At 46.6% G+C, this 25942-nt stretch overlaps 1 protein-coding gene across 1 annotated transcript; it reads right to left on the bottom strand.

Moving 5' to 3' along the window:
- Positions 1–11815: 11815 nt before the first annotated feature.
- Positions 11816–24197, bottom strand: LOC115326005. Its single transcript, XM_040205842.3, has 12 exons — positions 23539–24197; positions 21849–22038; positions 21562–21762; positions 21404–21454; positions 20915–20971; positions 20662–20724; positions 20222–20266; positions 19585–19623; positions 15965–16173; positions 14678–14837; positions 13549–13674; positions 11816–12257 (listed from the first exon to the last, which is right to left on the bottom strand). The coding sequence occupies exons 1-12, from the start codon at positions 23935–23937 to the stop codon at positions 12247–12249; spliced, it is 1551 nt and encodes a 516-aa protein (XP_040061776.1). The 5' UTR covers positions 23938–24197; the 3' UTR covers positions 11816–12246.
- Positions 24198–25942: the final 1745 nt, after the last annotated feature.

The following is a 25942-nucleotide window of genomic DNA, read 5'->3' as shown; positions in this document are numbered from 1 at the left end:
TATCTCCTTGTTTTGTGTGATATAGAGCTCAAATAAACGCCGTACGGATTACTTTCGCAACGTACGGTATGTACACTTTGTTATTAGTATACCATTTTTATTCTGACACGACGCTACGTCACTGTCGAGCTATAGTAGTTCGTGGGAGCTACGCGATGTCGGTCCAACCTTTCTTTGCCGAATGTCATGTCAGTATCGAGTTGCAATCGTAAAAGATCGGTCCAGAAGCGCTTACCGAAACGCGGTCTAACAGAGCGAATCCAGCACGTCGATCAAACGCGCGTGTCCGCTCTGGGTGTGAACAGGTATTTGCGTGGCTTTTGCTGACACTCTCGTTGCTCAAACATATCTTTTTTAATGTCGGCTCGCGGCCGTGACAGAAGCATGCTCGGGTCGTGTCGTGCAAAGAGCGGCAACGAGAACGAGCTCACTGTGGCCAACTACGCTTTGACTTTCTCCGCCAAGGCTTTGCAAACGCGTTCAGGCCTAGGCTAATTCTGCCGGCACGCCGTATTGCCGCAGAATGGCGCTGCTCCTATGCCACAAGTGATGTCACGAGAACTTTCCCACCATCCACCAGATGTGAATTTGAAATCGTTTATTTATGTTTAAAATTAGTTCTCCTGTGTTTTACAGCGCGATATTGATATTTCCGAGGTGGTGCCTGTCCCTAGCCCATATTTATGCAGAAAGATCGGCGCTAAAATTTCGTTTCCGTACCCCTTTAAAACGAAGATAGACCTGTTTCAAATATTAAAAAAAAAAAAGAAAATCCGAGCCTTGTTAACTAGAACCCAGCCATCACGAATGTCATATTTGTTCGTTTGGGAGTTTTATGCGTGGATTGACCGAAAAAGCGCATTCAAAGTAGTGCAGAGCCCACGCCCCTGCAATGTAGAGGGAAAATGGGGGAGAGGAGGAAGCCCGCCACCGACGTCACAAAGGGATCGGCTAGGAGACCCCGCCGCGGCTGGCCAAAGCGGCTGTCCGCGCTTCCCTCGTAGGCTGCTCCTACTGACTTTTCGAGCAGTCGTCGTTCTGTCCCTACATAGCGCTTGCTTTTACCCGTTGACCGGTTGTGCTATTGACTTAACCTCCCGATGTGTTCATTGTTTTCTTGTTTATTCACGGATTTGCGGACGTTTCGGGGCACGAAAGCAGCTGACTCGTGCAGTTGCACGATGCTGCACTCCCGTGTAGCCGTCGACTTTCGCGAATATCGTTCGTTGCAGTTGTTCCTCTCGCTTACCGCTCCATTCACTCTGACACCAAGATGCCAAAGCGATAAGTTCTCGTTATGCAAATATGCAAGTTTGGACGCAACAAGTACACTGATTTTTTGTCCGGAACGTGTTCCTTATGGTGCATACGAAAACAATGTAGGTATGGGTTTGGGTCTGAAGGAGGCTCGCCTGAACCCGAAGCTCTGCCGACCATCTTTGAAGGTAAGAAGGCAATTCAGCGTATTCAAGGCACGAGCAACGAGGAGACGAAACTGGGTAGGAATTATAGATCGAGTATTGTAGAAAAAGACTATTACGTTATTGGTAGTGCGCAGTGCTCTTCAAAGCCCAACCAAATAGCCAAATGTAACCAAATAGCGGGCTTCCCTGTTTTCCTTTTGGCTTCTTTATATATCGCAAAAGTGATCATATTTAACAGTCTCACAATATTTTGTTATTATTCCTTCGTTTTTGGAAGAACAAAACATGTCACGTAGTGTAATGCACTTCGTTTTCCTTTTTTTTTTTTTTTTAATTTCGCATTGTTTTTTTGTTTTTTTTTATCAGGTTCGTCCAGAGTCGTACAAGTTTCGTTTTAAAACGTGTAACTTGCTCAGTTCCCGTAACTGTCTGCGAAAATACTAGGTTCAGGGAAATCTCGTGTGTCTTGGAATGGCTCTTTGTGCCGTAGGAATGCCATCGTATGGATGATAATGCACGGTTGTGGTCTAATGCATTCAACAAATCTTGAGATAAGTATGGGAATGCAGAGGTCCAGGAAGCTTTCAGGAATTCGACATCAAACTAAGTGCTACCGGGTACACATTCTTCGAAGACTGTAATTGCGTGATAATTAGTTACAAACAAATAAAACGCAGCAGAGGGTACAATAACACAATGATGAACCTTCTGTGCAGTTATTCGCGTAGTGTAAGTTGCAGGGGCTGGAATGTGTGTGTGTGTGTGTGTGGGGGGGGGGGGGGGGGATTTTGAAAGTTAAACACGCAAACAAATTGCGATGGGATAACGGCAACCCTGTCTCCTCTCGATGGAACCTCTCCTGTCTTCCGAAGCTGGTATTACGATCCCTTCAAAGCTCTTCAGCCTTGTTGAACAATGCAGCCTGCACGGTCACGTGCCTAGCATGGTTCTTGTCCCCTGACGACTGTTTATGGGAGAGTGCGTTCCTGCACGTAGAAGCCGGATATGTCACGTCGTTAACCTTTAGTGCAAGCGGTTCCTAGTGCCTGCCCAGCGGCTGGAACGCGTACTTTGTTACGTTGAGAGCCCTGTGGACACAAAGCCCATTAGGATCCACCGAAAGATTTCGAAAAATTAGAACCGAACTCGATTCGGAAAACAAAATACCTCGCCGCCCGACTACTTCCGAAGCAATGGAGCAAGCTAAAATCGAGGTGGTTCTTTTATGACGGAGTGGCGCGTCACGCGTGACCAGCCAATGGCGTTCCGCTGCGGCGATCGCTTCCGTTTTCTTTGTGATTTCTTTTTTTTTTGCGTTTAGTAGTGTTTTGGGTCAAGTGGTTGTAATATTTGGACTCGGCAGGCAAAGTCACGTCAGAATCAACCATTAGCTCATATTTTAGGGGGATTTACCCGCTCGTCACTCAATGGGCAAATTTCCCTACACAAAACCTAAATTTCCAGAATGGACCAGACTATTGAATACTTTTGACGTTCATTACGAAGACGTAATGGACCTTTTCTGAGAAGCGTTCTGCGCACGCGCGAGCGTTCGATGCCAAGCGGCGGAAGTCGGAACGAAAAATCGAGGAAATTCGGAAGGAGGCTGTATATCAGCGAGTAGAACACGTAACTGCAGCATATATATAATTGTGTTACACAAAAAAAGAACGTCGACGGAAAGGAAAACACGACGTTTTGGTGGACGCCACGGATGCTCCTCTTTAAAGTCGCGTTGGGCAGGCGCCGCTGCTCAGAGAGCGAAGAAACTGGTAGCGTAGCTCCCATTATCAATTGGTAGCGCAGGTAGGTCACTTCCTTTATTTTTAGTTCGTGCAGCCACCGCCTGGTGCCGTCGGTATGTGAAAAAGGTCCATTAACGTTGCACGGCCCTTTTATTTTTTCTTTCTGTGCGCTAGACGTTTTTAATAAAATTATGAAATATGATCACCTTGAATGGTTTGAGCGCATTTTGAGGGGATTTTGAAATTAAAATTACTTAGACAATACAAGTGACAAAACCAATAGTAGTACGCCCAAAACATTTTTCTTGCCTTAATTTTAAGATCCTGACGGGAAGTCTCAATGTCTTGGTGCTCTCGTATTTTTGTAAATAAATTTGACAAGGCTGTTTTTGCTAGATTTATTTTCAATGCGTTCAACGAGATGGCAAGAACAGCTCCAAATGCCCCCAGCCATATCATTTGTTGTTGATGCCATTTTCACAAACTTGTCGGACGGCGACTCGCGGCAAGTATATTTCGCTTGACAGCGCCGAGATCAGTTTAGACATCTGGCCGGGGAATAGGGACTTTAAGCGAACGGCGTTACTGTGTTCCGCGTTCCGCACTATAGTTAAACCCATTGGAAACAGGTTTACGCGGTGCACAGTCGCGTTCGCCTCCCACGCGACTGTGGACTGCGTGGCTCGGCGGAGTTATCCGTTTATGGTCGCTGGGACAGCATCGTCTGATTCTCCTGCGTTGTCTCCTGCGCTGTGGGCGCTCCAGCCTCCCAGGCTGGAGCGCCCACAGCCCCATCCAACTCCCAAGCCAACGTTGACCCGGAGATCTCCCAGTCCCAGCTGTCAGGGGGACGACCGCCCCCGGCTTCGCTGCAAGGCGCGGATGGTGCGACATACCCCGAGACGCAACCCGTCGCAACGGCACCTAGACTGTCTGCTGCGGATACTTACACCCCGTGGAGTGAGGTACGGAAGGCCCTGAGGTCTCTAGCGTCAGCGAGTGCCTCGTCATTATACAGAAGGAGTCACCTGCGGCGGAGGACCCTTCCCTTTCTTCTTTGGGAGCCCCAAGTATACCTAGGTGGCGCCAATGACTGCAGGCAACACGGACTCGACCAACAGCTGGGAACCCTCGAACCCATCGGATATCACGGACCACTCAGACCCCTCGCAAAACTCGGACCCGACAAACACACGCCGGTGCCATGCTCAAGACACGAAGCGCGTCTCTCAAGCAGAAGCTCTCGTTCCCCTCGAAGCCGAGACAAGGCTGGTCGTCGTCCCAAGAAGCCGTGACCGGAATCACGTGACACCTTTTTCAGCTCGGCTACGGACTTTTTGCGAGTAGATGTTACAAGGTACTGCTTCAACTTTATTATCGTTTTTCGTTTTTTTTCCTGGCTAGCCTTCGAATCATTTCCATTAACGTTCGTGACTTTTGCGGCCGGGCGGAGCAGACGCAGATATTTCACTTTGCCAGACAAGAAGCTGGCGATATCCTCTGCCTTCAGGAAACAATTTTTTCCAACCGGCGTTGGTGGGAATTCATCGTAGGAAACAGCACGAAAAACAGACGACGACGAAGAAGCACACAGTGTATCGAGTACAGCTGCGCTGATCTTTCTTCTTTACGAGAGTGGAAAGACTGAACGTTTTTTGTGGGGGCTTTTAACTGCGTTTTTGTCTTGATGACGGGCATCCGAGGCGCGGAAATGGGACGATCAGTTTGGTATGAACACGAACTGCAGAAACTGGTGGGTCGTTTTGAGCTTGAGAATGCGTGGTCTTTCCTTCATGGCGCCAGTTTTCAAACCACATGGAGCGACGGCAGGACCAGCAGCCGCTTGGATCGCGATAATGTGCCGCGTCGGTTGACCACGGCGGTGACGTCATTCACCGCGGTGGTATTTCCGCCAGCTCCTGTTCGCGTGCCGGGTCATAGCCCCGTCATCGTCGCTCTTCCTTTACCCAAAGCGAACGGCATGCGTCCTTGGCGTCTGGACTTTCAAATTTTGCGCGTTCAATCCGCCAAGAGGACGCTGTCCAACCTAATGAAACAATCTATTGTTAGAATGCACCCGACTCCTGCCACGTGGGGCCATCTCAAAAGCAGGTGGCGGGAGTTATGCTCCATGCAGAGCCGGCATCTTCGAGCGGATCGTCAAGCGCTCCTTCAGGATTCGATTCTCCGCATACGCATTGTCCGCAGGGGTGGTGCTGGCACCTCTCTTATGCTAACGTACTTGGCACAAACTTCAGCCCCGCTACCAGCGCCTGCTCCGCACTAATAGAACGACTGCCACGGTTTCTTGGGTGAACGGTTGCTTAGCGACCTGTCCTGAAGTCATAGGATAGACCCAGCGGGCTCAGCAGCCAGGTTCTAGCGCGCCCTTGTGGCGCCCTGCCCCCGTTCCCTCGGCATGCACCTCCCCAGAAGTGGTCCACCTTCCAACCTTCGCTTCAAACTTCAGGGCTCTCGCGCAAAAAGAAGATGAGGATAGTCGCCCAGAACTGATCGACCACCTATTTCCTTGAGTGCTTCAAGTGTACCCGACGATTTTGGTTCGACCTTAAAACAAGCCTCTAACCCGGCAGAACTTCAACACGCCCTTTCCCGGATGAAATCGAGCTCGGCGCCTGGGCCGGACGGTCTCCCAACAAAAATTTTATAAGACCTTTTGGCCTGTTCTTTGCTACTTCTTGTGCGACGTTTTACAGGTTTTCTTTGAGGAACAATGCCTTCCGGCAATCTTTCGGCTAGGTGGAATTCTCATTCTTCCCAAGGAGGGCGGGAAGCCCTGGTGACCCGGGTACCTGGCCCCAATTACGTTGTGGAACGCGGTCTACAAACTTCTGACCACTGTTCTATAGTTGCGGATGCAGACCGTACTCCTAGAATTGTTTAATCTGCGCGAAACTTGCTCGGTTTCGGATCGCGCCATTCATTTCATGGTCGCTCTTACGCGGAACCTCGTGGAGTACACGCGAGCCCGAGAAGCAGACGGTGTGCTAGTATCACTTGGTCAGGCCATGGCCTTCGATCGCGCGGAACACAAATTTCTGTTCAGGATGTTGGCCGTTTTTGGATTATTTCCGAAGGCCATTTTGTCTGTTCTAGTGCCTCTACAACGGCGTGCAAAGCGAATTGTTTTTCGAAGGATTCCCGGCCGTACGTTCCCCGGTCACGCAGGGCGTTCGCCAGGTGTGCCCTTTCTCCCCCATTCCTATTCGGGCTCAGCTTAGAACCTTTCCTTCGGGGATATTAGGGAGCCTCGAACGTTCGTGGCCTACAGCTCTCGGGGACGGGTGAGGTCAAGGCGACCGCGTGCGCTGACGATGCGATGCTCTTCGGCAGTGATGGAGACAGTATTTTGGGGGCGCTTCAGGTTTCCGCGACCTACACGGTTTTGTCCGGCGCAGGGTTAAGTCCACTAAGTCCAAGATTGTATGCGTTTGCGATACCCCGCGCGATCCCTTGCCGCTCCCCGCTGACGCAACTGTCAAAAATCTTGGGGGCGACCTTTTATGGAGACTGCGTGGCACGCGAAACGTGGTTTGCGCTTGCGTGACCTAATGTCGGGCGTAGAAGAGGCCAGTGGATATGCTTCCCCAATGGCCGTACGGCGTTACTTGGCACAGTCAGTGTCTTGCAATCAACTCTGGTATGCCGCGCGCGTGGCTTCACCGCCTTCTCTTGTGTCCTTTTTTGGGGCATGCAAGACGGCTCCGGTGTCTTGCCCCGCGCTCAGCCTCTCTCGAGAACACGACGGTTGGTGAGGTGAGGTACACTTTATTGGGACCAAAACTTTTAGATCCCCACGTCAAGCGAGTTTGTCTTAGGGAAAGAGCCTTGACGAAGTGATCCTCTCGGTCGACAGACGAGACGCGATGTTCCAGGCGGCGTCCGAGGCCAGCTGGACTAAATCTTCTGAGTCTTGGGGTCCGGATCCCGCAGGAACGATTCCCAGGCGCCTGGCTGCCTGGCTTGATTGATGAAGTCTTTATTCTTCGAATGAAGAAGCAACTCCGGGCACCGCCAGAGTGTGTGGTGGAGTGTGGCGATCTCGCGAGAGTTCCTAGAAGACGGGTTGGGTCGTAGGTATCTGGATACCACGATTGCAACTGCGCAGGGTTGAGGAGGCGGGTCTCCGTCTGGACTTGACGGAGGATGGTTGATTCTACCTTGCTGAGAGTGCTGTGAGCCTCTGGGTAGGCTCGGCGTTCTGCTCAGTAGTGGTCCAACACCCCCTTAAAGGTGTGGAGGTTGTCGTGGCTCCACGAGGCGAAGGTCGAGTGCTCACTTGGTGTGCTAGCCCGATATGTAAAAGCGCGAGCTGCACTGTGAACACTCCCGTTGCCTGGGAGTGACGCATGGGCTGGAGACCACAGGATGCGGACTGGGTGATCGATCAGGCGATGACCAGTGCCGATCTTCAGGGCTTTGTCAGAAATGTGGCTATGCATGTACAGGCGGATGGCCATCTGGGGGTCACTGGCGATGACTTTCGTGGTGCTGAGGGCGAGGGCCAAGGCGATGGCTGCTTCCTCTGCCTCTGCACTGTTGCTGATATACATGCTGCCTGCCTTGAGGATTTGACCGGAGCGATTCTTAACTGCAAGTGTCATTCGACCTCTGTCACCTGAGGCTGCGTCGACATAAGTCACCTCGGAGTCGTCGTAGCCTTGCTGTAGAGTGTTCTCCAGAGCCTTGACTCTGGCCATGCGTCTGCCTGCGTCGTGCACTCGATGCATGTGACGAGGTAGAGGCATAATCTGTAGCTGCTCCCGTAGCTCCTTTGGATGCCAGCCTCGCGTTCTGTGCCCTGTTGGGTTGTAATTGATGCCTGATGATATGAGGATGGTTCTCCCCGCTGTAGTCAGAGACAGGCTTTCTTAGTGGGCTATCCTCTGTGCCTCAATGATCTGCGAGAGCGTGCTGTGAAGCCCAAGTTTGTCGAGTCGCTTGGTCTCTGTTGAAGGTGGTAGATGAAGCGCTTTCTTGTATACGCAGCGGATGATGCGATCAATGGCACCCTACTCCTAGAGTGCCAAGTCCAAGAAGGGTGCCATGTAGGCAATCCTGGTAATCACTAAGGCTTTGATAAGGCGAATGACGTTCCGCTCTTTCATCCCGTATTGTTTTGCGGCGATTTTTGTTATGATTCTTCCCACTTGCTGTGCGTGGTTACGAAGGACTCGGATGCTGTATGTGTTCTTGCCATCTTGCAACCGCAGACCGATATCCGAAGTCGCCGGACCCGAGGGACGTCTTTGCCTCCGACCTGCGGCATGATATTTGAGGGAGTTTTTACCGTGGTGCCGGCCATGAGTAGCAACTCCGACTTTTCCTAAGAGCAGGCTAGTCCGCGCTCCTTAGCGTACGCTTCCGCGATGCCTATAGCTTCTTGCAGCGAGTCTCGGATGGCGCCATCGCTTCCTCCTGCCATCCACAGAGTGACATCGCCTGCGTAGATGCTGTGGTAAAGGTTGGGGATGCCTTGTAGTTACGTCAATAAGCCCTTCATAGCGATATTGAAGAGAAACGGAGAGAGCGCTTCTCCTTGCGGTGTGTCAACTCCGCCCAGAGTTTGCAGGTCAGATTGAAACCCGCCGATCGAGTCCTGCACCTGCCTACTTGATAGGAAGTTCTGTATGTATTTGAAGATTCGCTCGCCCACTTCAATGGAGTTTAGTCCACGGAGGATGGCTGCGTGGCTTACATCGTCGAACGCTTTCGAGATGTCCAGCCCGAGTATGGCCCTGGTACCCCTTTTGGGTGCATATACCCGCGCCACAATCTGATGATACACTCGTAGCATCACGTCTTGCGTCGAGAGCTTAGTTCGGGACCCGACCATGGTGTCCGCGAAGACTTTGTTGGCATCTGCATACCTGTTAAGGCGATTGAGTACGACATGCTCCAAGACTTATCCGAGACAGGATGTGAGCGAAATCGGGCGCAGGGCGTCAAGTTGTAGTTTTTTTCCAGGCTTGGGTATAAACACCATCTTCGCAGTCTTACAGAGTTCTGGGATTTCTTCTTTCTGCCAGCAGACGTTGAAGTATTGTGTGAGCCGTTCAATCTTTCTGTCGTCCAAGTGGCGAAGTAACTTGTTGGAAACTTCATCAGGACCTGGAGCGGAGCGGGTCTTGAGCTTCCGGATTGCAGCCATGACTTCGAAGGGTCGGAACTCTTCCTCTAGCGTAGAGTTTGGCTGGCCCGTGTATTCCATCGGATGCGTCGGCGGAGCTCGCCCGATATACTTGTTCTGTACTGCTTAGACAAGCTCTTCTCCATCTCCCTTGAAAGGAGTTCAGGATACACTCCATCTGATTTCGGACTGTGGTTCGGCTTTGTCCGGGGTCGAGGAGATGCCGAAGGATGCTCCACGTCTTTGGAGTGTTAGGAGCTCCTTCGAACTCGTTGCAGGTGTCTTCCCACTGCTGAGTTGTGAAATTAGTGGTATGACTGTCGATGGTCTTGTACAATGTTACGATTCGTCGAAATCCGACGATTTCCTTGCTGTCGCCTTAAGCGTGCTTCAAGGTTAGTCTTCATTTCCTATAGGTGCAGGAGCCGACTGTCCGCCGCGGTCAGATTTGCTTCCTCGGGAATGTTTCTTGTGGCTGAGGCTTCAACTTCTCTGGTGCCTGCAGTCCACTACCCATTGGACCACAGATGTTCGGTGGACATCCGCTGGACATCCGCCAACAGACATTTGGACGTCCGTAGGAGATCCACGAACATCCCGGGGACGTACTAGGGACATCCGTAGGATGGTCCCGTGCAAAGAAATCGATGTACCAACAAAAATCCCACGGACGTCGAAACCGGATTTTCGGACGTCCTTCGGACATCCGATTTTTCTGTTCAGATGTCCAGGGGATGCCTGTGGGACATCCTGTTTATTTTCAGGGGAGCTGACCTGGGCTACTGGTCAGGCTGCTGATCAATGCATTCCAGTGATCAAAGCGACCGAGATGCTGCTACTAAGAATTTGGAGTGTGCATTCTATTCTGGAAATGCACCAATTCATGTGTCTCTTCACTCGGATATTGCGTAGTGTGTTTGCGTTCAAGTATCGTTTCTTCAGTAGGCTAGGCTGCACCTTTGGATTTCTATACATCACTATAGCAGCAATATATGCCAGACTTCTACGACACCACTTTACGGTGGTAGGGTGCCTGTCGTGGGTAACTAATTTTCAGTGATATCACAGCCCTAATGTATTAACATCAAAGCAGCTGGCAGTTCGCTGCAATGTCAATATATTAAGATTGTGAACCTGTCGTGGGTAACTAATTTTCAGTGATATCACAGCCCTAATGTATTAACATCAAAGCAGCTGGCAGTTCGCTTCAATGTCAATATATTAAGATGGTGATATCACACTGAAAAAGAAGTAATCCAAAACAGCCTGCCACCACAGTGTAGTGTCGTTAAAACCTGGAATATATTAGTGTCACCGTGATGTTCAGAAATTCAATCTGCAGCCTCCAACCAACAATGAAAGAAGGAAACATGAGTACAAACACAATGCACAATTCCACAGTAAAGTGCCATACATGAATAAATACATTTCTAGAATAGAATTCCCAGCCCAAATGTTTAGTGGCATACAGTCACTTTGATTACTGGAAAGCATTAGCACAGGAAATATATAATGCATTTTTGGTGAAGAGCTCTTCCTGAAAGATAAAAATGTGGCCTTATCAAAGCCTCAGATACATATGGAAAGAAAGTCTTTGGGTGATGCAAGGAATAACATTTTATTCAGACTAGCAGGGGAACATCATATCATAGATACTTCTTGTACCTGACGGAACCCTGGTAAAAATAAGGTAAGCAGGTATCCACGCAAGTTGACACAAAACAATTGAAATGCAGCCCGTGCAGATATCACAGTTTAAAATGAATCACAAGAGTAGGAACAATAACGCTTCACCGTTGTGCCACATTCTCAAGCAGTGTCACTAGTTTTCAACCTTTAATTTTATAACACTAAAGTATATGCGAATTCCGTCATAAAAAGCAGAAAAAAAAGTTTCACAACACTCAGAATCGCATGTAGGCAAGTACAAAACGGTATAAACATAGCAGAACACAAAACATGGGTTCACAAAGAGCATGGAGGAAATAACTCGCAAACCACGGGGCAAAGTCTAACACACTAAACAAAATGTTCTCAATAAATTGTAAAGAAAGGTAGTAAATTTGATAAAAAAAAAAAAGCTTCATTCAGATGAAAGCAGTAAACTTCCCATAGACTTATCTCGTTAAGCTTCCTTCACCTAGGAGAAATAAATGTTGCTTGGTGTCATTTATATACTATTCAGAAAACAGAAGTGAAATGAAATGAAAAGCACATTTTCCCCGCCCTTCCCTAGAAGACTAGAATGCTCAACACTGTCAGAGTTCAAACACTTTGTCACATCCTAAAATGAACAGAGGCGGGCGCTACAAGCCGCCGAAGACAATCTAGCTTGGAGAAATTGACACAAAAGGCCCGGTCACACTTTTGCAACCAAGTACGACCGAGAGAGACAAGACCGGTTTTTAAGCCTCTTACGACGTCTTAGGACCAGCTCCGCAGCAGCGCATCCGGTCCTAAAACGTTGTAAGAGGCTTAAAAATCGGTCTTGTCTTTCTTGGACTTACTCGGTCGCAAGAGTGTGAACGGGCCTTTACAAGCGCCACATAATCTGGCGTTCAACTGCAAGTTTATATGTCACGCCTCTGCAACTAGATTGGTGCGATGGCTTAAAGCGTCTGCTGCGGTCCACTTTAGATGGAGACAAACTATGGGCCACCTGGCAGTGTTGGACGCTGTTATGCTCAGCCTCCTTTGCTGGCATATCGGGAGGTAAAAGGTCCAAGAAAATTAGACAACCAAACTACAAACAAGCTGTGAATGACTAAAAGGTGCACTTAGATAACAAAGAAGTGGCCTCTCCAATGAATAAAACAACAAAAACCATTGTCACTACTTCAAAATAAAAATAAAAAGACAAGTAAATGCCTTGGTGCGGCTTGCTGCAGTCGTCGGACGGTGTTGCAGATCCGGTTGCTGGCTCCGTTTACTCGGAATCTGGAAATTCAAAGAAAAAAGTCACTAGAGTTTATTTTGGTGTTTCTTGCATACTAGCCCTTCTAACTGAGGTTAAGTGAGTATAAATAACTATGGTGTGCTCCATAAAAGTGAGAAAATGACCAGTCAACAGAAGAACTTCAGCTGCTATGCATTGAACTAAAAGGCTGAAGAGGCCATGCTAAACAAGCACGATGGTGGCTTATAGATGGCGATCTGAGGAATGACAAGTGTCTTAACCAGGCGACACACAAAAAGGTTTGCACAAACAAGAATGTGCTAAAAAAATTCAATGTGGTGTTTTAGGTCCTATATGACAGTCATACAAGTCCCTTCTTACTCTTCCACTACCAACTTATTTCTGAAAAACACACATCAAAATTTCTATATAATTTTCGATACAAACATTTTTGAAATTTTTATTTTGATCCGAACAATGTATTGCTTGCACGTCTGGCTCATGAATACAAACAGAATAGTATAGTATTATAGAAAAAGTTGTGTTTGAGAGAAGCGTTCCCTGAACACGAGGACAGATTGCGAATATAGAAAGTTTGAAATAACATATTAATAACCAAATGCACTGAGATCAAATTCCAAGCACACAGGCATCATTTGGTCCTAGCACGGACTTGTTTACTATCCACCGACTTCCATGAACTAGATTGCGAACTATGTGTATGAAGAGAAGTGCTGGACCCCATTGAACAAGATAGGATCGTTGGAAACCAAAACATAGGCTGGCACCTTGCAACAGGGCCAATAAGACAACTACTAACCGTGAGTAGTACAAGTGCGCACCTTGTAATAGGACTGCCTTTATTCTACATTTCCATGTGTATGCAATTTTCTAACTGTAAGGCTACTCTGCCAAAAAGTGGACTAGCAATAAATGGTTTATTGCAAGTGTATTATACATCAAGATGAAAAATTAAATATGATCATGACTCGGCACAACTATGAGGTATAGGAAATGTCACGGTGGCACGCTCTAGATATTCCTAGGCATCTGAGGATCTCCCCTCATGAAAATGCAGTTGCCTTGGCAGGGAATTCAGCACACAATCTCCAGCCATTCTGAAACGGCGTAGCTACTGCCCCAACTGGGGGATGCCCAACATTCTACTGTATTAAAGAAATACTGTGGCAGTTATATGAATGATTAATTACAATAATTTATTGAAGGAAGCACTGCCCATGAAATAATGACGACCTCGCATGCTGTAGCCCATAGGCATCTATAGCGACAAAGCTTTGGAAGCCTTACACTACAGACTGGCAGGAAGCATACCGTCAGCTTGGTCGACTTCTCTTCGGTTTTCTTTTTTTCCGGCCATGCGCTCAGGTGCGTGACGGAGCCACGACTTGATGGCTTCTTCTATGGCATCCTTTCCTCCCGGCAGCTGCCTTCCAGCAGCTGAAATTAATAAGTGTGTATGAATAACATAATACCTGTGATGCCTCACACAATGAATGTGAGTGTTCCCATTGAATACTGCGTCGTCAATAGATCAACCCAATGTCTGGACTTTCGACAGCCAGTTTGATAACAATTGGAGAAATAGATGCATTTTTGCTTATTATTATAAACACAATTTTTGTAAAGAAGGTCCACCAACAGATAAAAAAGACCGTTGGAGTCTTGAGGTTAAACCCCAGCACAGAACAAATGTTTAGTTTTTCTAAGCATTCGGGCCAGATGGGTCACATGCACTTCCCTCCCTATTGATTGCCTTAGATGACACAGCTGTAGAACATCCACTGACCATCTGCATCCTTTTCAGATAAAGGGTGGACAAATTTATTTCGAAGCAGTGAAAGCTATGTTGGGATAAAGCTGACAAAGACCATAACAAGCATAAAACTTAATGAATATAATTATTAGGGATGCTGAACAGAAATACTGATATCACAAAACTAGGTGGGACGCTACAAACCATTATTCGTGAATCATACAGCAAATGGGTGGCTAAATTCATGTAGCAATTAGGCGTGCGACGATGCATTCCTTGCTTCTTTTTTTTTTTTTTTTGGAAGGGGGGGGGGGGGGGCTTCACCTCCCTGCTGCACAAGCGAGCCTGCTTCCTATCCTCCAAACTTTTTTAGCTAGAAATGTGACGTCACGCGCCCCTAAAAAATACGGCCATTCGCTTGAGATATTGCTGCACAAGTAATGTTTCGGGGGGTTCGCAGTGTCCTGTCTGACGGTTTTGCTGCCCTGGTTTCTAAAATACAAATTTCAGTCCAGCACCCCTTTAACCTCGCAAGCCTAATTATGGACAGGCCCAGATTACAGACAACCTTTCTGGGGGGGCTGATATCAAAAAGATGCTGGGCCAGGCTCGGATTAATTGGAGGGGCATGCATGTTTCGCCACTGGCCTGAGTAATAGAAAAGAAAGTGTAGATATATTAACTTACCCACAATTGCAGTGGCAGTCCTCAAGGACGAGAAGTTCTGTTTGCCTTTCCGGCCCACCCACGAAAACTGTGCAGCTAGTTGGTCGCCGAGCAGGTGCGCTAGCATGCTCTTTGTCGCCTTGCTGGCCGTTTTCCCTCCGAGTTCCCTGAATTCTTGGACCTGCATAAAATGCATGACAGTGTTTATGTTTGGACTGAATAATCTTAGTTAGGTGGGGTAGAACAGAGATAACATCACAGCACGCTAGCAAATAGCCACGTGAGATTTTTTAAGAATCTCGTGCGCCTTCATTAGAGCTTAATAAAATTAGACACACAAAGGCCATCCTCATGAAAACAACCTGATTAGGAGTATCTCAGCATGCTCTACAATGTTTATATTGGGGGTTTGCACCCAAATATATATTTAAAAAGTTATTTATGAACCGCGGTGTCTAGCAAAATATTTTCTTTAAATCCCCGACTTTTCCAGGTTTTCCCTGACTATTTCGATCAAATTCCCCGACCGTTACAGAAGTGTTGAAATATTACAACTGCTATTAAACACATAATATATGAATAAGCTCACAATTTAAAATAATGTAATGAAATTTGTCCTTATGTTGCTATAAAAAAGGTCATGTTTAACAAAGTTCCTGGCAATGTTATTTAGCGCAGCCACGTCAATGCACGACTCTTGGGCTTCATTGCACACCACCGCATCACTCGCACTGGCCTTTTTCTCTGATTTGGCCAGAGTCTTGACGATTTCCCTGACAATTCTTACTTTCCCAGATGATCCAAAATTCCTTGACAATTCCAGGTTTTCCGGTCGCATCGCAAAAAATATTATGACTCGGCCTGTAGGACCGTGAACAATACTGTGCTGGTTCAACAGGCTTAGCATGCACCAGCGTTTTTGTTTTTTTTTTACTCTTGGCACAAGTTAGCTGAAACACCTTGTATAAGACATGAAGATATTGCTGAAAAGCAATATGTTGCATAGTTCCTTTTATGGTGGAACCATGCAGCAAAAAGATGCATGACAGAGTTGCCATGCATTCAGATATTACAGCCATATGCAACTGTTGCATCACAATGCCATGCAGATGTAGAACCCAAAGCACAGCCAGACTTTTAAAAGGCAATTTACGAAGTTGCCAAATTTTGGCACTTCTACTCGGGTTCATTTAGAGAGAATCTCATCACGTGTAGGTAGACATTCATTGAACTGCCCTGCAGTGTATAGCACCTTCTTTTAGAAAATGCAGCATTGTTGACTCTGTGTAGCTGTATTAAAGTGCTCACAAGCATCGCCGCCTTTTCGTTCACCAACGTCTTGTCAAAGGCAAAGAGGTCGTCTAGCTTGTTGAACGGTTGTTCGACGAGACGGGGGCGTACGACGACTGCATGGCTTGGAAGGACCTCACAGAGCTTGTTCAGCATTTCCCCATGTTGCTGGACCATGAAACGGACAATGTTGAGGAGCCTCAAGACGTGCTGCTTGAACCCTTGTTCTATAAAGGAAACAATTAATTAAAACATAATTTACATGATCATTCATATTAGGCATTGCATGATTCACCAATGAACATAAAAATATATAGAGGCTGAATTCAAAATTGAACGACGACAAACTACAAAATATTTTGTCACATGCTAAGAATTCATTATGTTAATATGTAGCAAGGGCCAAGGGAATCTAACCCACATTAAAAAAGTTGTCATAATCACACTGAGGCGTGACATGAATCACTGTGAGAACAGCGGAAATGCAATAGAACGTTTAGGAATGTTATGCAATTACCTCGTATATGCGTCGTGCATCATTGAGAAGACCGCCACGCAATGCAACACAATGGAAGTTAGAATGAGCATGCAACATACCCAGGCAAACCGGAAAACTAGCGAGGAAGGGGGCGCTGCCATTGTATGCTGGAACTAGAGTGTAGAGTGATGGAACCCGTAATGCAATCTAGAAGACGGCTGCAGAACTGCACTTGTTTTTTGCGTAGATCCAGCGGGACCATAGCACCATCTAGGAGGCCATCACAGAACCACGATTGTTTTGCGATAGGCGTAGGGAGGATTTTATTGGAAGGCTCCCAATAACTGCTATCGCAGTAAAATATAAAAATCAGTCTCTCATCCTGTGATAGTCTAATTTACTACAAGGGTCCACCTAGGTAATACATTTTTTTTACGCAGTGTCTAGCGTTACGTCTGACATAACTTTACGTCATGGTTTTGAGTTACGTCTGACGTAACCCAATATGAAGATTAAAGTTACGTCCGACGGAACTCCAAATAAAAATTAAAGTTACGTCCGACGTAACTTTACCCTAAGGTTTCGAGTTACGTCCGACGGAAATAAGTTACGGCCTGTGTAACCTACGGAACCTTATTGAATGTTACGCTTTGTGGCCGAAACACGACGTAAACATAAAAATATATATAATTACTTCTACATGACGTCCAATGCAGCGTTGATAAATTGGTCAAAATCGCGGCTCTATTTGTATCTCCAGATTTGTCGAGGGGGTTGGAGTGTGTTCCTCGTATGTAGAAGCTGCGTAGGCCCGACGGGTTCGATACCCGTTACATACACTTTTTTTTTCTCGTTTTTTCATTTCCTTTCTGCGAATTTTGTCTCCTTTAAAGGACACATGAAAAGAAAAAAAAAATTTTTTAAACGGCTTAGATGGAAAAAGGATGTCATAAAACGATTTTACAACGAAGAAAAAAAAATTTTAGAGCTATATTTACGGCGTAATACGAATTTGTAGTTGGCGCCCGCGGGCCCCGCGGAAAAGTGGCCCATATTTATCACGTGACTGGCCCTTATTTATCACGTGGTGCTTCAGCTCTTTCGAAAGCTTTCTATGGTCTTTGAAAGTTATTTATTTTCTTTATTTTTTTGTTGCACTTATTTTGTAACAAAATATTTTGACTTTTGAGAAACTTTAAGTATAAGAAAATCATCACTTCCGTTTTGACGCTTACGAAACTAAACAAAGACCGCCATTTTTTCTCCGAAGGGGCGCGGAGCACGGTCGGCGCGGTGTTGTTTTTGACATGCCGGTTCAACGAAAGCGACGCCGCTGCTCGACGAAAGGCTGCAGTTCTCGTGATCGTGACCAGGAGGATTTCAGTAAACATGCGGTACCGGCAGACGAGCATTTGCGTGTCTTCGAGTCTACTCGAAGACTCGGGCGGGAGCCGCGACCCGCCGGCAACGCTGACCGCAGGCGTATCGCTGGCCTCCAAACTTTCCGCAGGGGGGTTCCCTGGTCTGCGAGGCGTGTTCTCGTAGGGGCGAAGCCCTAGCTGCCCGAGCCGGTCGAGGAGTCTGCGCTTCAACTCGGGATCCATCGTAAAAGACGCGGAGCAGACTACCACCGCTTCCACCACCAGCACACAAACCCAACAACACAGTGCGCGCCGAAGTTGAAAGGAAGTGGCACGTTTTCTAGCCGAGCAGCCAAGCCAATCCAAGCGGCTTACCTCGCCTCCCCGCGGAGCGCACAGGCGCGAGAGAGAAAAGTGGAAAGGAGGAGCGTTACACCGCGCTTGACAAAAAATCATCTCGCGCCGTAAATATAGCTCTAAAATTTTTTTTTCTTCGTTGTAAAATCGTTTTATGAGATCCTTTTTCCATCTAAGCCGTTTAAAAAAAATTTTTTTTCTTTTCATGTGCCCTTTAAGAGGAATTTTCTTTTTTTTCGATTTGCTTTTAGATATGAACCCACTTCCTCCTAGGTGCGACACGCAAAAGAAAAGAAAAACATTAAAAATGGAAACCGCAGCACGCGTGCTGCGAGCCTGAGAAGCTGTAGATGAGAAAGTTGCAGTACAACCGCTAACCAGTGGTAATTACATGAAGGCGTGCCGGTACCACGACCGCCACGACCTACGCCAGTACGAAACTCATCCAGGTCGAAACGGGCAGAGGGTGGGGGTAACTTTATTTTTTATTTCGAGTTCCGTCGGAAGTAACTTTAATTTTCACATTGGGTTCCGTCGGACGTAACTCGAAACCTTGAGGTAAAGTTGCGTCGGACGTAACTTTATTATCTATTTGGAGTTCCGTCGGACGTAGCTTTAATTTACATATTGGGTTACGTCGGACGTAACTCGAATCCTTACGTAAAGTTACGTCGGACGTAACTTTAATTTTTATTTCGGGTTCCGTCGGACGTAACGCTAGACACTGCGTTTTTTTTTATTGTGGAAAAAAAACTGTTATCAGTAAAAAGTTATTAATAAAAACTACATTTTTTTATGGACATACATGGGTTTAGGCCTATTCCGGATCGGAACTTGAAAACGTTGTTGCAGGCCATTGGGGCGTTTTAGGAAGCTAACACAGGTAGTGTAGGAAAGGAGACCATTGTCACTTTGCTTTCGTCACCCAGTTCATCTGATAAATGCCCCACAACAATGTTTTTAAGCTCCGGTCTGGAATAGGCTTAACTCCATGCTAGACGATAGGATATTTATTATTTTTATTTGCAACTTACTGAGGAAAGCTTTTTCTTCAAAATGTTTATAAAACAAATTCACTGCCTAGCTGAACACATGTTGTAAATTACAGTGTCTATAAATGTGAAACTGATTTTTGTGATTTTCTTAAAGTGGGTTAGATTTCTTTGGCCCTCTTTGTATAGTTAAAGAAGAAACAAATAGTGTGAAAGGTACAAAGGACGCAAGAGTTATATACCAATGAAAAATTTCAGCCTTATTTGCTTAACTATCCGATCATGACAAAATTTATATCGGACTGTCTCTCTATCAACTGGCCTAGGTGTGTAGAAAGAATGCCTTGTGCCAAGCTTTCACTGTCTGATACATTTATATGAACTTAGGATCTAATGCAGAAAAGGTCCACTGGATGCAACTGTTTCAGTATAAATGCTAAAAGCAGTTACCCTGGTCTTGTGGATCCTCTCTCCCTCTTGCCTGATGCCCTAGAAATTCACAAGTATCAATAACACTCAGGATATTTGTGTATCATTGCTATACGCATATAGGTCAATATTGTTTCGTTGGCACCACAATATAAAATTATGAGGCAACCTATAATGAATTGTATCCAATGAAATTAAACCTATAATAGCAAAATTTCCGCGGGACCATGAAACAGAGGTGTTCAACCGCGTCGGCCACTTCTCAGGGTATGCCTGTTCAAGACAGTGAAAGTTCATCCTACAACATTGGTGCAAAGCAGTGAAGCTTGACATAAGTGCCAGAGCTTAAAATATGGATGCCAACCTATCTTTGAATATTTCAATTATTCTCGGAGAGCTTTCTCATATGTAGCATTTAGAAAAGCCTATGTATATTTTTGACACATTGTCAGTAAGACACCAATTTTTACAAAAATTGTCAACTGCAGAGTGTGATGAAGTTTGAACGGGACAATTGCCAGTAGATCAACCTGCTCAACTGACATTAAATTCAAGTTAACGATTAATCACTTGAGACTTAGTGAGCCATTAATGTATTAAATTAATTTCCCAGCCCCAACGTTAACTACTCAGAGAGGGCTTGAAGATTTAACAATACCTTCATTAAAAGAGACTGATTCTTGTGAGCCCCCAATGTCTGTAACTGAAAAAAAAAACAAAAAAAAAACTGTTACTTGCCTGAAACTTGCTTATAAGTTGCAGATAGTATAGGATGAAAAATGAAATAAACTGTATTGTTGAATACAAGAGCAAAACACTCGCTTGATTTCATATCTTGTGCCACCTTTATATATGTTTTACACTGCATACAGTAAATATAATTTAATTACTTTTAAATTAATTTCTTACAAGCAAAGCAGGCTTTGCTAGTAGCAGTGGGTTTTTGCAAAAGAATGGACATAAATTTAGAAACCTGGGAACATAGGTATATGCTCATGTTCTCAGATAGTCCGCACAGTGTAAAATATGAGCTTTCTAGGCATGTATAGTCCACAGACTACGGTCCGGAAAAAGTGGCATGCTATTTTAAATGCTTACCTATGTCTGTAAGGTTGGAGTCATCGAAGGCTTCAAAAGAGGATGCTCGTGATTGCCTGTCACCTGTAGAGCGCACAAACGCAGTGGGAATTAATGCTCTGCTGAAAGCTGTCCATATCTGCACTAAGAACTTGATAGTGAATATTTCTCCTTGGATTAGAAACAGGCGAGAGGGAACCTTTAATTGCAACCTAAGTGATAAGGATTTTTATTTTTGAAAAATTCAAAACTAGACAGTACAAAAGGCTCTTACCGTGCACACAGGGGTCATCAGAACTGCTCCCTGGGTGATCAGGCAGGTTGCCTGCATCTAAAGCGTAACGAAAACAAAGAAAAAAAGAAAAGACTTGGCTATTGATGGCCATCAGATTATGCAAACATTGCATGATCTGGAGTACAGCACCAAATTAACAAGAGAAAATTATATATAAAATTTAGGGACACAAACTTTGCTAATACTGTCATAACACAGAGATAAAAATAGAGCAGCCTATCTCCTCCCCGAGGGTAGGTATGAGCATGAAATGCTTTGCATGGAAGCCGACGCTAGGGCCATCTGTGGCACTAGCGTCGGCTAGTGACATCTGCATTGCCCTAGGTACATACCTAGCTTTGTCAGGACCTCATATACACAAAACCACAGTCAAGCTTCTATCAAATATCACAAATTTGAATAGGAAAGCATAGCATTAATGGCACGAGAGACGCTATGAAAGACACACTAAAGTTGAGGTGTGCTTACTTTCACTCCCCGTAGAGCTGCTACTCTGCATTTGAACAGAAGAGACCATGGCTGGAAAATAAGTGTCTTGGGTTGCACCTCGGATGCAGCAGACTATGCTTATTTATGACATTGTCATTCAACAGCATCAGACAGGAGTCAGATCCTGGTCAAATTACCTTGGGGAAAATCACTTGGAACTGTGGGAACTCTCCGTTGAACTTTCTTAGTCGGCCTTGCTGGTGCTGGGTCAGCATCAGACTCTGACCATTGGGGAGGCGGCCTTCTCACTCTCTTGCCTGGGGGCATTTCGTTGTCGCTGCTCAGGTCTGAGGTGTACTGGCTGCGTTCAAGTTTTTTTCGTGCTTGTTCGTATGTTGCTAAAAGTAAGAGTTGGTTGTGTCAGCTTTCTTATATCATATCAGGTTCCAAGGAAGGCTCCCATGCTCCTTGAAATAGTACATACCAAACAGCCCTTTGACGGACACATCAAACTGCTGCCACAATGCATCTGGCGGTGCTGCCTTCCTCACCATTGCTGTCACTTTATCTCCTTTGATATGCTTCGGCCATGCACAGCGGTCATCGTCGACCCACAAGGCTGGTACGACCTCAACCTGCTCAAGGCCCAAGAACTCAACAATGGCATATCGCATCTGTAAAAAAAAAAAAAAAAAGAAACTTTTGGTTACTGACAATTGGAGAATAGCACATAGAAAATGTCAGATATTTTCATTAGGAAGCAGGCGGTCTACATACGATGGAAACAAGTCATCTAAATTTAAACATTGAACGGAAAGTTTCAGAAAGTTTAGCTCTTGCATTAACACTAACCTAAATGTACGAAACAGATGTTGTTTGCACTTGCTGTCTAGGCCAGGCCGCAAAGTCCGCATGATGTAACAAATTCAGGGACGTTAACCAGTGTGCAGTTCTGGCAAAGTAACAAACTTGCTGTCCCAAGTCAACTTCACCATTTTTTGGATGTTACGCAAAGGCCATGGCTTTAGCTCAGACAGGTGTGAAACAACAGAAATGCCAAGTCTTGAGGATTCAAAGGGTGCAGAGTACAGTTCTTCTTTGACAAGAAACTCCTGGCCAATTATGCATGGCTCATTTGAGCCTTTCATGTGGGCTATGTTCCTGGCAATGACTACATGGCCATCTTGCAAGAAACAATTGTCCCGTTCACTTAGAGAAATTCTAAAGTTCCCACATGTTAGCATCCGGTACTCAGGAGGGCAACATTTCGACAACAGCAGCCCTCCACAGTGAGGATGACTGAGGTCCACAAGTTTCCCACCATCAGAGGACTTTCTGCACGTCTTTGTCCGTGCCTCTGCAATTCGATTGCACAGCTGCTCCAAAGGTTTCCCATGCTTGCGAAGCTGCTTCTTCAACACTTGCATGTTGCTTTCGAAGGGAAATGCACTGAAGGAATCAAGCTCCCCCATCCTTTGAACATCAGAGGCAAGGTGTATGAGGCAATGTACGTTGAAAGATACATGGTGATCTCCGTACAACTCAGCAAAATCAGAAACGAAACACCTCAGGAGTTCACCAGCATAGTTGGCATGCTGGTGACAAAGCTGTCGGTTGGCAAGTATTGAGAGAGAAGCATGGAGGAGCAAAAAATGCTGATAGAGGCGATCTGTCAGGCACAGCTTCAGAAGCAAAGGTCCAGTGTAGAAAAGAACAAGCCTGAATTCAACTGCCTTCCAGCGGTCTATTTCATCTAGTCCTCGAGACTTTCGCGGGAATTCGCTTGGAATGTGAGGACGCAGCTGCTTGCTTTTCTCGTTAAAAGCATGCCGCTCTAGCGGCCCCCAGCGAACAGCGAGTGGTCCTGAAGTCCACAATGAAAGCAGTTTTTTCATGACCCCAAGCAGCACAAGATGCATATAGTCCAAGGGCAAATCGTGCACACTGTTGATAGGCAGGTTCAACAGGATGGACTCTCCTTTGTGATGTTCTGCATCATGCTGCTGCCTGAAACTTAAGTCTGTGCGTAATGGGCAGTCCATGTCAAGGAACACTACTCTTCCATCCAAGTACAAGCCCTCGACCGTGCACTTTGGGCAACCACTGTAGCCTCCATGACCCTTCGTCATTGTTATGAAGGCTCGTGCAGGAGCATCACAAATGATGGACCTCACCTTGACTTGCACGAGACTGCCATTGACAGTGACACCTTGTGAAAGCAGTGCCTGCAGCTCTTCAACGAAAGTAACTAAGAAATCGTTTGAAGACATTGGCTTCGAGTGCCCTGCAAATGCACCAACAAGGAATGGTGCTACATCATCAATCCCACCAACCAAGCACTGAATAGGCCAGAGTTGCATTTTGGAGCTCTTGGACAAGGGCAAGCCGTCTATGTTAAAAGTGAGGGAAAGTACAGCTGGCAACTTCTCCACATGACACAATGCATGTTGCAACCCAGCAGCGAGTCCAAAATGGCAGTATTTCCCTGGTTCCACAGTTCTGATGGGGAATTGCTCATGTGGTCTGCGAGGTGTCTGTAACAACGTGCGTCCATCATTCGGTAGGTCGGGCATTCCACCCCGACTTCTTAAAAGCTTGAGGAGAGCTGTCAGTGGCCTTCTCTTAATTCCATGATCTATTGCCCACTCTCGCAACGAGTCTTGGAACCCGGCCGGCGTGCCTGTACCTTCTTCAGCCTCGCTGCACTCGGAAGCACCCAGACCTGGCAGGCCGCCTTCAACAAACTCACCGAACGAACAAGCCTTATCGCAATCTTCTTCGCGCCTGGACTCTTGGCGGCAGTGCTCGCTGGTATCTTCAACGGCGGCGGATCTCGGAGGTAGCTCGGGAGAATTTTGAACACCCTCATGTTCTGTCTCCTGTGCGTCGTCGTCGCCAGCGTACCCAAGAAGTTCAAGAGTTCTTCTTGTTTCTCGAGCAGCTTTTTCACAAGCGTATGCGCCTAGCGAGCGCGGCATGATACATGAAACCAGCAGATCCAATACGGACAAGAACCACACTTCGCCACACTTACATACAAAATGGCGGTATATCCGAATTCGTACATAAACAGTACATCAACCGGCTAAAATGAACACAACTTGGCATACTCACTTTGCCGCGGACGACGACGTGGTGGTAAACGATAACTGTAAAAAAAAAAAGCGCGCGAACCTGGGAGCGCCGACTGTACGAGGCGAGTGAGCGAGAACAAAGGAGTCGTGACGACGATGGCGATCTTGCGGCTACTACTTCAATAGGGAGTTTTAGAATAGCGCACGCTAAACTTTGCGTACGCAAAGGATAGCGTCGTCGGCACTGCGCATGCGTCGAACGCAAACCACGTTTTGCGCTTTGCGTGCGCTATTTTAGCGCACGCTATTTCTCAGAAATTTCGTGCGTACGCAAAGGGTCTTTGTGCTCCTCCAAGGAGGATTTGTGATGAGAAGTCGGCTGAAGCCAAGACGAGCACAGTTAAAAAAAATGGCGGCCCCCAGGATCGTGGCTGGGGCCGCTTTGGCGGCGTCGTGAGTGCGACCTCGGCGGCATCCTCGCGACTGCGATTTTCAATACGGGACGACATTGCACTCGGTTCGGAAAACCCATCAAGGTGGGCAACGATCACCGACAACTTGATGCTTGCGACGAGCGAACATTTATCGGCGAAGGTCAGTGCACTCTTGCCGAGGTGACGCATGCGGACACGACCGGTCGACCGCTCGCGTCGGATTCTCACGTTTAAACAAATGTAAAATTGTTACTCCGGACCAAAAAGCTTGTTTTTTCTCAAGTTACAGCTTTTAGTGTGTGAAATAAAAATCGTGACTGTATCTTGGTGGCGTTGCAAGCGCGAGATGCTTGGGCTTTTGCGTCGCGGCGGAGAAACGCTATTCTAAAACTCTCTTGCGTCGCGTGAGCTAACGCAAGCGCTAAATTTAGCTCTAGCGTGCGCTAAAGTTACGAACGTTATTCTAAAAAAAAAACAAGACAATCGCTGAATGGAGTAAACAAAAACAAACGGAAAAAACAACAAGCACACTTATAAAGTAATAGAAAAAATATAAACTATTATTTTCAACACTCCGTGACTCGCGTCGGGTGCTCGGGGGTCAGGGCGGACGCCGGGGCTCGGGACAGCTCCAGCCTCTGTAGGACAGCTGCGGCGAGGAGGATATGGCTGGGCCCAGGGACTCCGGAACCCGGGGGTATGGGGGGCGGTAGGAGCAGTCGCCCTCACAGGTTCTATACCAGTGGGAACATGCCTGGCATGCCTCCACATGCAAAACAGTACCGACCGGCTGCCCTCTGCCCCCCTCCCCCCCCCCCCCTCTCCTTCCGTCCCACTACCATGAGGCTGTTGCATGTTAAAGTTGCACTCCATAGGCGACAAGGCGTCACAGGCTAATCCGACGCGAAAGACAAACCATGTGCGGAAAGTGCCAACAGCAGGCTATACCGCGTTGGAGCCTCCGCTCGTTGGAGCCTCCGATATCAGACTACAGCCTTCATTTCTCTGCACAGCACTTCGTCAGTGGTCCATATACATATATATATATAACTGAGAGAAAAAAAACCTTA

This window comes from Ixodes scapularis, unplaced genomic scaffold (assembly GCF_016920785.2).
Source record: "Ixodes scapularis isolate PalLabHiFi unplaced genomic scaffold, ASM1692078v2 PGA_scaffold2__306_contigs__length_199485367, whole genome shotgun sequence".
NCBI classification, from domain to species: Eukaryota; Metazoa; Arthropoda; class Arachnida; order Ixodida; family Ixodidae; genus Ixodes; species Ixodes scapularis.
Note: the sequence above shows the minus strand (reverse complement) of the source record. Positions and strands in the feature narration are given on the sequence as shown.

Excerpts from the sequence above, each read along its gene's own strand:
- LOC115326005 (XM_040205842.3), bottom strand. The coding sequence starts at position 23,937 with ATGCCCGACCTACCGAATGATGGACGCACGTTGTTACAGACACCTCGC. Across the intron at positions 22,039-23,538 it reads GCAGTCTCGTGCAAGTCAAG|ATGCGATATGCCATTGTTGA; the intron begins GTGAGGTCCATC and ends TTTTTTTTACAG. Across the intron at positions 13,675-14,677 it reads GACTGCCACTGCAATTGTGG|CTGCTGGAAGGCAGCTGCCG; the intron begins GTAAGTTAATAT and ends TATTAATTTCAG.